The sequence below is a fragment of the Pungitius pungitius genome, chromosome 8 (genome assembly GCF_949316345.1).
Source record: "Pungitius pungitius chromosome 8, fPunPun2.1, whole genome shotgun sequence".
Classification (NCBI taxonomy): domain Eukaryota; kingdom Metazoa; phylum Chordata; class Actinopteri; order Perciformes; family Gasterosteidae; genus Pungitius; species Pungitius pungitius.
In genome coordinates, this window is record NC_084907.1 from 4,197,081 (window position 1) to 4,213,293 (window position 16,213).

At 44.8% G+C, this 16,213-nt stretch overlaps 1 protein-coding gene across 1 annotated transcript in view; it reads right to left on the reverse strand.

The window, feature by feature from the left end:
* Nucleotides 1-16,213, reverse strand: part of grm7 (glutamate metabotropic receptor 7) — a 104,439-nt gene that overhangs the window by 24,086 nt on the left and 64,140 nt on the right. Inside the window, exons 6-7 of the mRNA XM_037490593.2 lie at nucleotides 15,588-15,788; nucleotides 7,533-7,672 (exon numbers count right to left, since the gene is read on the reverse strand). Coding sequence (XP_037346490.2) covers nucleotides 7,533-7,672; nucleotides 15,588-15,788 — 341 coding nt within the window. The remainder of the gene's footprint in view (nucleotides 1-7,532; nucleotides 7,673-15,587; nucleotides 15,789-16,213) is intronic.

Here is a 16,213-nt window from a genome sequence, read left to right on the forward strand (position 1 = left end):
CTGAAATGCCTCAGGATGTCAAATATCGTTGTCAGGGTTTCATGGTGCCGTGCTCCCCCTTTCATGCTCCGGGTCTTTTTAGAAGAATTAACGGACGTCTTCAGAGGAAACAAGTCGGCTCAGTTTCGTAAAAGATGGCCGTATAACCAGGAAGAGGTTGTTCACTTCACCTGAGCCTGAATCCTCATCCTCGCACCTCACTTTCTCTTTGTCATTATTCAAACCGCTAAACGCCGCCGCCTCGGACGACTCAGCGCTACTTAAAAGGAAATGATGAAAACGTTGTGTACTTTAATGGGGAGGGAAGCGCAGGCTTCTTTTTTTTTACACCACAGGTAAGAAATTGACTGCCTTTGTTCTTACAGTTGGGTGTTGCATTAATCTGAATAAAACACACTTCTAACTCTTCTTCAAAGAAAAGTTACAGTTGGGAGGGAACATTTAGAATAATTATATTGCTTTCAGCTGGCAAGGCAAACTCCAGGCGCGATATTAAATAGATCAAAAGTGAGAGCGTATTACCGAAAACAGACGCCGGCAAACAAGCCGCTTAATTCACCGCCGGAACGAATGCTTCTCTTGTTTGTTCATTCCATATTAATGAGAATCTGTATTCACGGGGCGCAGTGTTGATCAACAGGGCGAAACCCAACAAGACCAACCAGACTCCATCTTCAGACAAGGCTTCGCTGACCTTAATCGTAGAGTCTCATCGTCCAGCTTCGTCAGCTGGGACTCTTTTGTGCACAGTGAGACGTTTGTACGAACCCTTAAGTAGGCTTCGTATCAGCTGCAGAAGAGACAGAGGCTGGGGGACTGGGGGGGGGGGGGGGGGGGGCTAAAGGAGCTCCATGGACGTGAAAAATGCAGATCAAACTTCATACGACGCAGAAAGACGGGCAGGTAAGGACAGAGGCAGACGGGTCAGGGGACGCACAGGTGAGGGGGACGGTCTCCTTCGTAATGGAGGTCAGTAAATCAATACTTTGGGCTCAGTTTCCAAGAGCTTCATGCCTCCCCTCTAAAGAAGAGCTTTCAGAGCAACGACCCCGGACCCGTTTCTTTCTTTCTTCTTTTTTTTTTTAAGCGTCATCTGCGTCTGACTCATCAAACAGCTGGAGGGGCCGCGAGGGATCGCCCTCGCTGAGATGGAGGTCAGATCTCATTACCCCTAATGAGGCTCAGGCCCGAGCCCGACCTTCGACAGGCCAGCAGCAGCAGATTTGTGGAACAGAGCTGAAGAACCAGTTTAAAGGTAGTTTCTACTGCAGCAGCATTAGCGAGACACTGTTTCCTTAAAATATGTGTTTTCAATCGTTGAATCTTTATAATGGCCCAAAAAAAAACAATGCGTTATATCAGGATAACGACTTCTAGTATACTGTATGTGTGTACTCTCCTACTGGAAACCATCACTATCTCCTAAAGAGTGTGAATGCTCCAGAGTGTAAAGAAGGGAAATGATGCAGAACTTGCCTTCAGAATGATCAAAGTAATCCAGTGATATTTATTTGATCAATGGGAGATTAAAAACTGGAGCTGATTCATTTGAGCCCTTTTAATTGAGAGAGAAAATATACACAAATAAAGCATAAAGGACAATGGAGTCCCTTCAACATAAAAGTCAAATCTTTGCCCAAATGTAATTAAGAAAAATAATGAGTTACGATGTATATTGGTATATTGGGCAGTGCCAAAGGACAAGACCCAAATGTTCTTGGATATCTTGGATACATGCATTCCATGCGGAAATCTAGGTTGTGTAATAGTTTCCCTCCATTAATAAAGTTGAACTTCAGGTAAAATTTATATTCAACTCATCTTGATACTTGACCACAGACACCAGAGACGTCTTTGCTAAGCCCCGCCCCTACGACTCTGACAAGCTGTCAGAGCCACGTTACCATGGAAACAGTCACACGATTTCAGAGAGAAGCAGACAGAAGGGTCCACAAAATGTGTTACATGGATGTAACTAGGATGGAAACATATTAAAGATAATGATAGAAGAAAGTGTAAAAGTCAACCTCGTCAAGTTAAAAGTAGAAGAATAATTCCCTCAGAAATGAGTTAAGTATAAAAGAGTGAAACATTCAAACACTCTTAAAAAATAATTTCCTAATGGTCATAGGAGCCCAGAATATATTGTCCACAGGCCCCACATGAGACTACAGGGAAGACACTGGTTGTGTTATTTGTCATTAGGGGGGGGGGGGGGGGGGGGGGGGCACAAGGTGAAAACAGGAGCCCCTTTGCACCCACAATCGCATGGACTCTCTGAAGGGATCCGCCGCTGGACCAACACACAGCGCGTTTACAAAGGGGGAGGGGGGGGGGGCAGACATTCCAAGTGATGAATTGAATTAATCTCAATTGAGGCTGGGAATGGGATGAAAGGGGGGTGCGTCAGAGTAACGCCCCCCTCTCCCCTCAGAGAACAGTTTCAAGACTCCAGAGATGTGGATGTGACACACGCCTCGAGGGGGGGGGGGGGGGGTTTAGGGGTTTGTGTGCAGAGTCATCGTCGGAAGCCGCCATTGACCCGATGAGGCTGCTCTAATCCGGTATCATGGATATGAACACTCTAATCCTCAGTGATTACATCACAGCGGTGGGCCGGTAATCCAACACGTTGCTGCTCCCATCTTTTTGGATTCGGTCTTGCTTGCTGCTCATGACAATGTTTTTAGAACAATAGGATTACTGCTTTACTTGTTGCTATTGATTTGTGTTCACAGGAGTGAGCTACAGAAACACTGGGACTATATTTGCACTTGATTCAGTAAGAACTATCTTAAGCTAAAAAGCTAATTATTCTTTTTACATATTCCTTATTCAAGGCTTAAACTAAATGACAATTCCTAAATGAAAACTAACAATATTCCGATGTGCACTACATTCAAAACAAATCATTTTGAAAAGCTAATACCACATTCATAATATAATTGTCTATCATTTGCTACTTTGAGATAATATAAAAAAGAAAATCTAATCTAATTTTGCAGCAAACTAATAAAGTTAAAATTGGTTGTTGTACTTACAGTTTGACTACATTTTAAAATAGAATATAATCCTGTGTAATGTCTTAACAACTTTCACCAAATAGGACCAGGGGGGACACACTGAGCGACCCACCATTACTGACATGACCACCAGGTCGACCTGACACCTGAGCTGTCATCTTCACTGAAGGAGAAAAAATGAAGAGCCTTTCTCTCCCACCGAGTTGCCCCCCCCCCCCCCCCCCCAGGGGATCTGGAGAGGATCCGGTGTTGAGCCCGATTAAGGTGGCGACGCGTGAGCCACCGCGCCACCTGAGACGATCTCCACCGACCTTTTCTCACTAAACGCGCCTGTCACAGTGGATGAAGGAGATCACCCGCCGGATACGAGGCGACGGCCTGGAGCATCTAAACCACAGGAGGAGACACAGGCTGGGCACTGTGACCCCCCCCCCCCCAAAAATGAACAGATCCACTTCCACACGGGCCACGTCTGTCGGCTCCTCTTCAGCTTGGTCAGGTTGCAGAGCAAGAAGCCCCCGGCTCACTGGCCGAGAGGGACACGGAATGACTACAAAGGAGGCGGGACAACAAATGGACGGTCGAATGAATGACGGGTGGATAAATGGATGGTTAAAAAGAAGGATAGAGAGAAGGATGCATTATGGATCATTTTATGTTTTGCATGTTCCTGCAAACGACCCGTCAGCTGGTATGCAAATAGAAGAAGAAGAAGAAGGAGTGTCTTCCTCAGTCTGTAAAGTGCGAGTGTGTTAGAAACATGTGATTTGTCCCGAGGAGTTTTCAGCTGCAAAGTTAAAAGAGAAGTCCCCGGCTGGATTGTAGCTGCAGAGTGAAAGAATTGTCCCGGTGCAGATCATGGCCACATAAACCCTGACAGAGGCCCATCAGACCGAAACATGGTCTGATGGGCCCATTAAGTCGCGGCAAAGCCCCGCCGGCAGAGAACTACAGACGCAGCAAGAGAGGAAGGAGGCAGCCGAAGGAATAGATGCTGTTTTCTACATCTGAAGAAATACCTTAATAAATGTTTTTCCTCTCTTGCCCTCATTTGCATGAATACATCACCGGAAATAATGGGGCATGTAGGGCAGAACATGTACAGGATGTCGAGGCACATTAGGATAATTGATCCATACATTACATGGCAGACAACCTCCCCGGGGACGCAGGTTTTCTTCTTCTGTGACTCCGTTCACGGCGCCAGGTTCAAACAGAGGTTACTAATCTTCTATGATATGCTAATAGCGCCTTGATTTCAAATGGCCTCAGAGAGTCGGCGTACATGCACCTTGGCTAAGTCATATTAGCTTTGACTGTCACGCTTGGACATATAGTTTCAGTAATGGCTCTCCTTTTTTGGGGGGGGGGGGGGGAGGAATCTGGAGAGTGGCACACGACACAAAAGTACACACAAAGGAATTATGAGGATAGAGGGAAAGAAGCAATAATGGGAGGCCTAATAGCGGCAGCTCCGCCACATCTAGCTTTACCGGAGGCTATCGAGGTGAATAATTCAGTGCTGTGGAGGAGCGGAGGCATGGCCTCGAATGCAGAAGCGGAGGAATGCTGCGGATCAAATCACAGCTTTGGTGTTGAGAAACGCAAAATGCTCCTGCAGCTGCTGAGGGCCCAGCGGGAGGTGGAGTGACACGCGGGTTTAGTCTGACATCATTCAATCATTCACAGCCCCCGACTTACCACCCACGGAGTTTAAAACATCTACTATAAAAACCCTCTTTTGGACGATTACCTTTATATTGGTTGGTGGACCATCCGCAAGCATCTGCATGTAATTTGGCGATTAATACATATTCACAAACAAATAAGAGCCGTACGGCGTACGTACCCACATGATGGTATAGACCAGGGGCGTCAAGCTCATTTCAGGCTCGCGCCAGATACTGACTGCCCACTTCGATCCAACGCGGGCCAGACCATTAAAATCATAGAGACTCCTCACGAGAGCAAAGCAGACGGCCAGCTGGGCGGCTCGGTTAGTGACCATTGGTTTTATTCTACCTTTCATAGTGGCAAATTGAATTATGGAAAGTAAAAGCCGTGCTAGTCGTTGTCTTATTGCTACGGATGCTTTAATGACTCAAGTCAAACGTTGCAGTAGAAGCAGGTCGATGTTGTCTTACATTTTGCATGTAACGCTTATCGGATTCACTCATAACAAAGGGGCTGTTATTTAATCCACTTTAGACCCTCGCACCAAGGCACCAGTGGTTAGCTGTGGTATTGGTTTGTGGTATATTGTGGTTTCGCTCCACGGGGCATGATTTCCGTGCACTTGCACATCTCAGTTTTAGTATACATCAGCATACATCAAAAAATATGGATGCAGTTGTCTTGCAGATTGATTCCTCTGATTGAACAGAGTGTAAACTCTTGCTGGGATTAGACATGCAGGATTAAACCAACATGCTCATCCTGGAGAAACGCTATTCTCCAGAGCAGCACGGCGGCTTAGCCCAACTTCCTGGAACGTAGCAGCTGTTACTTAAGGATAACTCTGTTTAATAATTCAACATCACTTGGATTTTGAGAAACTAAACAAAACAGAATGGCAGGAAACGAGTGAAGCAATGGAACACTGATGTATAAGAAAGCATCGAATCCCAGACGTTCCTCCATAGGTGACCAAAAGACAAGCGTTCCTGAAACCGTGTTCTCATGAGACCTTGTAGGAACACGTTGATTTTAATACAGTCAAAACTATTTTGCACAGTTGTTCTGCCCTATTTTATTTCCATCAATGCAATGGGAATTGTTTATGGCCTCTATTTTCAGCTTCAAGTCTCTTTCAACACGATGTTCATTTGGGAAGTGATGGTCCAGATTCAAACAGACCATGCAGCAGGGGATGCTTTAGGGTGGGGCTACATGCTGATTGACAGGTCTCTTATAGACCATGAGGCAGAGAATGCTTTAGGGTGGGGCTACATGCTGATTGACAGGTCTCTTATAGACCATGAGGCAGAGAATGCTTTAGGGTGGGGCTACATGCTGATTGACAGGTCTCTTATAGACCATGAGGCAGAGGATGCTTTAGGGTGGGGCTACATGCTGATTGACAGGTCTCTTATATACCATGGAACAGGGGATGCTTTAGGGTGGGGCTACATGCTGATTGACAGGTCTCTTATATACCATGGAGCAGGGGATGCTGTAGGGTGGGGCTACATGCTGATTGACAGGTCTCTTATATACCATGGAGCAGGGGATGCTGTAGGGTGGGGCTACATGCTGATTGACAGGTCTCTTATATACCATGGAGCAGGGGATGCTGTAGGGTGGGGCTACATGCTGATTGAGAAGCTTTTACAGAGACGTATTAGTCTTTTCTACACGCCGAATTAATTAGTTTCACTCGTTACCAAAAAACAAGTGTAAGAGAAGCAAATCGTAAAGCAGACAAAAGCGCCAACATGAACACCCCAAAAAGGGATGATGTCACAGTCAGTGCAGACATCGGTGCTTAAGACAACGTTGGTAACATGACTCACTACAACGATCTGGGCGCCATTTCTGGAGTCCGTTATGCCGGGTTCTTATACTACACGTTCTTATACTACCCCGTGTTAAACATTTGTGCAGCGTTGTCCGTTTAGGCTCCGTTGGGCCGAGTCGGATCAAACTTTGTGAACGTCTCACACACATCAGATAATCTCTCTGTCCTCCAATTAGGATACTGTGAAGCGGCCTGATAATCCTCCTGCTCGTCCCCAGCTCGGCTCGGAAGAACACACATCACAGGGGAGAGCAAAAGGTAACAGTGGTCAGTACTCCAGATGGAGCTATTAACATAGTCGGATGCAAATCTTTTAATTGTGCTGGTAGGGAGTCCGTTCTGTTGGCCTCTAAAACGGTAGTAATTCAAAAATTCTATCTAAATGTACTTTTCACTATGCCAACTCTGTTCATACTCTGATTAACAAGAGGACAAATTACAGCACTCTTCATTTACCACAAATATTTTACTCTTGACTTTTGAATGATAATCATTATAATTCACTTTTTTACTCCATGGATGATGTAATTTACATTCAAGTAGGACACCCAATTTCCACTGATCTGTGCATTTGTATAAAAATGTTATTAAAATTATAGTTTCTTAATAAATATTGCAACGGTGACGTGGTTTTTGTGAAGGAGAAACAGACACGGATCAAAATGAAATGTCAAATGACGATTCAGTGTAAGGCTTCCTGTTCCTCCCAAAACTTCTTTGGGGGACGGACAGACTGAGATTTAAGAAATGTGTAAAGTGAGGAAAACGGTTGGATGAAGAGCAAGTGCTTGAGAGGAAATTATCACGCTGTATTTCATTGTAGGTTAATAAATAAATGACTGTACGGAGAAGGAGGATCTGTAAATCAAGCCAGAAATACATTTTTCTGAACCCAAAGTGTCAAATTCACAAGAAAATAAATGCCGAACTGAGGACAGCGGAGCAGCGGTCCGCGCAGCACCAGAAGATAAGATGCAGCTCCTGAAACTCACGTTGAGCTGCAGGGTCTCGGTCCACTGTCCGATCACACGGTAGCCCGGCCCGGAGAGGTTATTCCACTGGTACTGGAACAGGTCGTAGCGTCCGGGGGCGTCGCCGTTACGGTTGAAGGTCACCGAAGTACCGGCACTTCCTGTAGAGGACAAAATAACCACTGAGTCACTCAATCGATATATTGACAGAAAAGTCCCTCCATGGATCGATAAACAGTAAATGGACTGAACTAAAAAGGCTTTTGTCTGCTTTACGGTTTGCTTCTCTTACACACACATTTCTGTACTTCTATCTTTGTGAGGACGGTGGCGTCCTGAACCCTGACCCAAAATAAGACCTAATCCTAACCTGAAATTCAAAAAGGTTTGAACGTGTGAAAGTCATTGAAGAAGTGAGGACCAGCCAAAGTGTCCTCAAAATGATAGATATACAAACATACACACATTTAACTGACTTTAAGGTTGTTTTTGAAACTTCCTCTGAGACTGGTCTCTCAGGACGGGCTGTTTCTTTGACCTCGTCCCCCCCCCTCCCCCTCCCCCCTCTTTGTCTCCCCTACTCTCCCCCTCATCCTTCCTCAGTTCTCTCTACTCGCGATGCTGCGAGGCCACCTCCAAAGACCTTGTGTTTATTTACTTTGGCTCGCCTCTCTTCTGGTGTGGGCCAGGAGTCTCTTTCAAGTCTGTATTTTATTTAGGCAGAAAGAGCGGGAGGCAGATAGATGGGAAAATAGGAGAGGCTGACAGGTGGAGAGGGGACGGATGGAGGGTTTTGGTTTCCTCTCTTCAAAATGAAACACAAAGAGGGTTTTCCTCAGGTCAATAATAACTGTTTTGGCAGGAAACTCTGCAGCTTCTGCATTAATATAGTTTTCTCTCAGTAACTCGCTCTCTTCTAACCTTCACTCTTTATTACTTTACCCTGTGTTCGATTTCTCTTTAAATTACTTTTACTTTTTCTAAACTGCTATAGTTTTATTTCCCAGGGAGCCATAGCTTTCCCTGCGCTGAAACGTGCAGCGCATTCATGTGCATGTCTGAGGGGACAGAGTGCATGAAATAATGCATGCATGCATTAGTGCAGGCGTGTTTAGGGCTCCGTGCATGCGTGTTCCGTGGGGCGGCCGCATCGTGAAGAAGCAGAATAAATGATCTCTGTGAGCAGCCAGTTGTGTTCACCAATACATGTAAACCATATTAAAGCACCACAAAATACCACATCAGCAAGAAAAAAATCCCAGAAATCATACTAGCACTTGTTATTTATGAAGTGTGAGTGATACGAAGGAGAGTCCATGAATCGAGTTTACATTCAAATGAAGAGAAACCTTTCTGACCGTTTGGGCCAAAAATAATCCATAGAATTCAATACTTCCCTATTTCCTCGTATTTACTAGCTGTCAGACAATCGTTCCTGTTGAGCTTAAGCTGAACTTAAGCTGTTGACTGCCTCAAATTCAGAGGACTCCTTTGACAAAAGCAGTAATTGGACCAAACAGAACCAGGGTTTTCCGGTCTAGCGGTTACACCAAAGTTACAGAATAATACAAACACACCAACAGAGGATCAGCGTCTCCATTGTTCTGCAGGGTGGAATTACTGCTTGTGTCAATGGAGTCGGGTGGCTTTTAAGACTGGAAGTCTTTTTCTGCTTTTTGAATGTGCATAGAAACATCTGTATGGAATATGACAATATAAATAATTACATTTAAAAAGGTTATCTTTTTCCGGCAAAAGTAGACAAAAGCAGCTTCTCTTTTCCATTTCAGCGTTTTCTGAAACAGATTTCATCACACTTTAAAGGTCCCATAAATGTGGGGAAGAGGAATGTTCTTATTATGGTCTGCTTGGTTGTAAAGTGAGGTGAAGGGAAGGATTATTAAGTGCTTTTCATCAACGGAGGGTGTTTTGCTAGATGTACCTTTTGGGTGGTGTGCGTTTGTGAATGTGTGATTTGTATTTATTCACTTTATTGTGATAAAACACAACAAATCCTGCGTGAACCCCGACCGGCTTCTGGCCTGCTCCCCCTTTCCATCCCTGCCTGACAGACTTCATTACATTTAAGGGCTTTTCCCTTCAGATAACACATGTAGGTCTGCTGCTGAGGATGAAGAAGACGAAGAGGATGTCAGAGTGCTTTCTGGAGCGGGATGAAAGCAGAGCAGCCTTCTACTCCGGTTCCATTAAAGTGGAAACCAGTAATGGAACATGTGTGGGTCCGGTACCCGGCAGGTGAAGGTGGCTTCACTTGTGGAGTCAGCAGAGGAGAAGCTGCTCCCACAAAAGAATGAATAGTTCTCCTCGACTACACTATGGTGAAAGTGGTAGAAGAAGAATTAGAAGAAGGTGCAATAAACAAGAAGAGGAAAAGAAGAAGGAGGACGATCAAAAGCAGATAAGAAAGGAGGAGATGGACGAGGAGGAGGACACAAAGCAGAAGAGAATGAGGAAGAAGAAGAGGAAGAAGATGGGCACGAAGAAGAGTCTCAAAGAAGAGCTTACGCTCTCTCATCGTCTTCAGCTCATCTTGTTGAGTTTTAATGAAAAACGTGACTGTGTTTAATCAGCCTCTTTGTGTTGGATGCAGCGGGTTGATTGACAGCTGGGATCTCAAAGAGATGGACTCTCGGTCCAGAGCGGAGCGCCGTCATTAATCCCCGCCATGACCAGACAACTGCTTCAGATCAATACTCGGGTTAATAGGCAACACTGGCAACACAGACAGACCTCTTGGTATAAATGTGTTTTGTTTCTCAGTCGATATTTGGCTCATGTTTGTCTCAATATACAGAAAAACAAAGGGGCGAAAGCTTCTGCCTCCTGCAAATAGAAAATATAACACAACAAAGCCTTTCTTGCACAGTATTGTTAATTGATTAAGACCTGACTGAAATACATGAAGGAGATATGCTCTTAAATTTAAAAAGAAAGTCATACAGGAGCAGCTCTTCTATAGGTTCTTTTAGATGTAATTATTAAGACTAAAATAAACGTTGAGTGAGCAGTTCCATTGCTACTAAATTCAAATTAGCACACTGCTAATTAAATGATAAATGGGGGGGGGGGGGGGGGGGCTCTCTGGAGGAGCTGGTTTCTGCGACTCGGTTTTGTTCATTACAACTATAAAAATATGCTAATGATGAATAATACAGGCAAGACTGCAAATAGCTCATAGTGAAAATGTGATATTTACAAAACGAGGCCAAATAGTTAAACACTTAATTTAATACTAACTAGTACTACTTGTTATTAGGGAGGGTTTAAGAGGCCAATAAAGTACTAAACGTCATTTGATTTAACAGATTAGTTAGTAAATTAATGAAATACTTGATATGCAGCATATCTATAATTATCCGCCATGGATTGAACAAGCTGCACCAATTCGCCACTTCTTAGAACTCCTGAAATGTCCGGGTGAAATGGACAAGGAAAACCTCCTCCTACAACATATGACTTTCTAAAGCGTGAATCATACGCTTCAGCCTCCTTCCCTTTTACTTCAAGCAACAAAAGGTTGGGTGAAGATGCGTCTATCGTTTCCATCCCTGCAGACGTCGTAACTAAAGCACTGCGATATCTTAACAACGATAAAAGCGGAAATCAAGCTTGCGTCACGTGTTAATTCTCATCTGTTAATTAAGCCGATCAAAGACCTCCTCTTTGTTCATTATGCGCCCTTCACAATGTATTAGGCAACACTGATGATAAGTACCGTAACTTTTACGGGGGCTGAAACCCTCCACTCTTCAACTCGACCCTGTGAGTATAAAACAACAACATCAGGCTAGAAAACCCTGATACAATGATTCCTTTCCTCTGTAGAGAGAATTGTCCTCGAAGGCCAACCGGCCGTCTTCCATCACTAGACGTAGAGGAGAGCAGCAGGTCCAACGAGCTCCTCGAGCGGTTCATGTTCCAAAAGAGTAAAGTGTGTTTGGGAAAGAGAATCTTAACGAAAGACCTCAGAGAGCGGGCAGCTTGTGCCATGGGGCAATAAACAATTACCCTGTTAAAGACCAAGGCTGTTCATCATCTCACATCTTCTCACTTTACAGCACCTGGTTACTAACCTGGTTACTAACACAAGTCCCTTCACTGCACAAGGCTTAAAATGAGACCACATTTAACAAAGGATTCTACATGGAAACGAGGAGAAGCTTTCTATAACAGGGTGGATGTTAGCGGTCTGCTCACGCAGAGCCCATCGCACAAGGTATGTTGCAGCGCATTAGCTGCATGCCATACAGGCTCGTAGCTTCCGGCATAATTCTGACCCAAATTAAAAAAACTCTTTTCCCTGGACAAAACAACACAGAGCAGCACACTTTGAGACCAACAGATACTGATTAAAATATTCTATGATAAGAAAAGATAAAGAAGAAGATCATATCTTCAGGAGCTCACAGAACCCAGTAAAGCCACCAGAGAGCTGCGTTTCCTGAATAAAAGCAGGAGGGGATTCAGGACAGCTTTCAGTCTGGATCAGGTTCATAGTTAGGGCTGGATCAGGTTCATAGTGAAGGGCTGGATCAGGTTCATAGTTAGGGCTGGATCAGGTTCATAGTGAAGGGCTGGATCAGCTTTATAGTTAGGGCTGGATCAGGTTCATAGTGAAGGGCTGGATCAGGTTCATAGTGAAGGGCTGGATCAGGTTCATAGTGAAGGGCTGGATCAGGTTCATAGTTAGGGCTGGATCAGGTTCATAGTGAAGGGCTGGATCAGGTTCATAGTGAAGGGCTGGATCAGGTTCATAGTGAAGGGCTGGATCAGGTTTATAGTGAAGGGCTGGATCAGGTTTATAGTTAGGGCTGGATCAGGTTCATAGTTAGGGCTGGATCAGGTTCATAGTGAAGGGCTGGATCAGGTTCATAGTGAAGGGCTGGATCAGGTTTATAGTGAAGGGCTGGATCAGGTTTATAGTTAGGGCTGGATCAGGTTTATGGTTAGGGCTGGATCAGGTTTATAGTGAAGGGCTGGATCAGGTTTATAGTGAAGGGCTGGATCAGGTTTATAGTGAAGGGCTGGCTCGGGTTCATAGTGAAGGGCTGGATCAGCTTTATAGTTAGGGCTGGATCAGGTTTATAGTTAGGGCTGGATCAGGTTTATAGTGAAGGGCTGGATCAGGTTCATAGTGAAGGGCTGGATCAGCTTTATAGTTAGGGCTGGATCAGGTTTATAGTTAGGGCTGGATCAGGTTTATAGTGAAGGGCTGGATCAGGTTTATAGTGAAGGGCTGGATCAGGTTTATAGTTAGGGCTGGATCAGGTTTATAGTGAAGGGCTGGCTCGGGTTCATAGTGAAGGGCTGGCTCAGGTTTATAGTGAAGGGCTGGATCAGGTTTATAGTGAAGGGGGCTGGATCAGGTTTATAGTTAGGGCTGGATCAGGTTTATAGTGAAGGGCTGGCTCGGGTTCATAGTGAAGGGCTGGATCAGGTTTATAGTGAAGGGCTGGATCAGGTTTATAGTTAGGGCTGGATCAGGTTTATAGTGAAGGGCTGGATCAGGTTTATAGTTAGGGCTGGATCAGGTTCATAGTGAAGGGCTGGATCAGGTTCATAGTTAGGGCTGGATCAGGTTCATAGTGAAGGGCTGGATCAGGTTTATAGTGAAGGGCTGGATCAGGTTTATAGTTAGGGCTGGATCAGGTTTATAGTTAGGGCTGGATCAGGTTTATAGTGAAGGGCTGGATCAGGTTTATAGTGAAGGGCTGGATCAGGTTCATAGTGAAGGGCTGGATCAGCTTTATAGTTAGGGCTGGATCAGGTTTATAGTTAGGGCTGGATCAGGTTTATAGTGAAGGGCTGGATCAGGTTCATAGTGAAGGGCTGGATCAGGTTCATAGTTAGGGCTGGATCAGGTTCATAGTGAAGGGCTGGATCAGGTTCATAGTGAAGGGCTGGATCAGGTTTATAGTGAAGGGCTGGATCAGGTTTATAGTTAGGGCTGGATCAGGTTTATAGTTAGGGCTGGATCAGGTTTATAGTGAAGGGCTGGATCAGGTTTATAGTGAAGGGCTGGATCAGGTTCATAGTGAAGGGCTGGATCAGCTTTATAGTTAGGGCTGGATCAGGTTTATAGTTAGGGCTGGATCAGGTTTATAGTGAAGGGCTGGATCAGGTTTATAGTTAGGGCTGGATCAGGTTTATAGTGAAGGGCTGGCTCAGGTTCATAGTGAAGGGCTGGCTCAGGTTTATAGTGAAGGGGGCTGGATCAGGTTTATAGTTAGGGCTGGATCAGGTTCATAGTGAAGGGCTGGATCAGGTTTATAGTTAGGGCTGGCTCGGGTTCATAGTGAAGGGCTGGATCAGGTTCATAGTGAAGGGCTGGCTCAGGTTTATAGTTAGAGCTGGCTGAGGTTCATAGTTAGGGCTGGCTCAGGTCTGCTTAGTCCAGCCCTTAGATAAGCTGCTATAGACCCAGACTCCCTGCAGGACTTACTGAGAAACACTGAGCTCCTCTCTCCTCTTCTCTCTCATGTATTAATTATTGTTCCATTAATGTGCATCACTATGCTTCTTCCCCAGAGTCTTCACAGGTTTCCATTGGTCGTGGTCGCGCTTCCTTCCACGGACCTTCCTGACACCCACTGCTACCCTTATTATTCTACTATATCCACAGCTTTTTTGAGTCGTCATCATTTTTGCATTATTATTCTGGTTACTGGTCTCATTGTATGAATCATTTATGTCCTATGCACTGAATGGTGTTCATTCTGAACACATATATCTCTCCCTAAGGTCTCCTTTTTTTCCCCCTCCCCATCAAAGAGTTTTCCTTGGACAGAACCTGCAGTATGCACTGCCTATTGTGATTTGTAAGTTTAGGCCATACAAATAGATTAAAGTTGTAGTTAAAGAAAAATTAAAATTAACACAACCCAACAGAATTGACAAACAATGACTTAGACCAAAGGTGCATTGTTTTTGTGGCTCTAACCTCACTCTTATTCAATAATCAGTAAATTACTCTAATTATAAAAATGTGCGACCAATCAAGCCGCCATGTTGTACTCCTTTTCGCCCGGTTCCACGCTGGCCATTGAGGACGCCACTGAGTCGCCGTGTGATGGAACGGATATCGGGTCAGAGAAGAAGCTTGGTGTAAATGCCCCTGCGCAAACATTGGAGACCCATTGAAAGTGTCTGCCAGGGTGGAGGCGTGAGAGTGATCCATGTAAAGGAGGTGTAATCTGTCTCTCCGGGACACATGGTGTAATCTTTACGCTCCTCGTAGTCTGTAAATAACCTCGAGGGTCTGTGACTGTGATAACGGGAGCTCTAAGCTGTCTCTCTGTCTCATTAAAGCCGCTCCGGTGATTTCTGAACACAGGCTATTGTATAGGAACCGCTGAAGTGGTTTAACTGATCCCTGATCAGTTTAATCATTGCATAATCTGCACAGAGAGGTAAAGAGGCTCAATGAGATGAGCTCAATAGCTGCTGCCAGAGATACTGTTTTGCCTCCTGGGATCCTGGTAAATGATTGAACAATAATCACTGACATCACTAGCAGTGATCACTGATAAATGTGTATGCTACTAAATATAAAAGTTTAATTAATTTCTATCTGACCTGGTCACTCGATCCATAATTTATTCAATCTTTTATTAATGATCTGAATCTTCAGCATTAGTCAAGGTTTTAAATAGCCAAGTGAGTACAGAAGTACGGTACTTAGTACAAGTACATGTATATCTAGAAACTCTCAGGTAGAATTGGGACTCTGCTGTGCTTTCAAAATGAGGGAGCAGCTGTGATCATTTGGCCTTTAAACCAGTGCCGAGTTTTAGGTACAAGACACAAGTTGCGCCGTGAGACCAAACAGCAGCAATATATTAAAAAATGAGAATAAAACCATTCCATACAGCGTCGTTATGATGGAAGATAAAAACTCTAAGGACCACGATACGGGCGGCAGTTTTACGAGATGGGGGAGACACTTTTACAACCGTCATTCGGCCACCGATTTAGAATCGATTCCCCTCCGAGGCCGCCCATCGGACCCCGAGATCCACGCGCACTCCGCGACACGCAGCCTCCGGCGAAGCTCACCGTTGAAGCTGACGCTGCGGATGTACTTGAGGAGCTTCTTCCCGCCGGCCAGGTCCATGTCGGGGCAGATGCCGGCGTTCTCCGGACACAGGTCGCGCTGCATGTTGTGGAGGGCGTGGGCCATGGCGTACACGGCGTCGATCACGAACTGGACCTTGCCCTCCTGCTCGTACTTGGAGTCGATGCTGATGCGCTCCTGGCCTGCAGGAATACACAGATACACTGTTTACCCAAAGTTCCTCTTGGGATGAATTGTAATTTATGCTTCAGGTCGCAGTTAAGTCGGTCTCTCCAGGTTTAGAATCCACTTTTAGAGTAATTTAAAGGATACAGGCAGTGGTGGAGTAATGCTACACTGTAAAAATACTCGTTGACAATAAAAACATTCATTTGAATCATACAAATGTATCTGAAGTATTAAATATCCACGGCGACTGTTTTTTTTTAACCACGAATCATGTTTTTGGGGTTTGTAAGAGATCGAATTACCCAGAATACCTTTAACAACGTTTGTTTACTCCAACCAACAGTCCAAACCCTGAACATCATTGCTAATAAATTAACTTTGCAGAAACAACCGAAATGTCTTTTCATGAAATCTTTTTCTGGTGCATCTGCCCATCGTG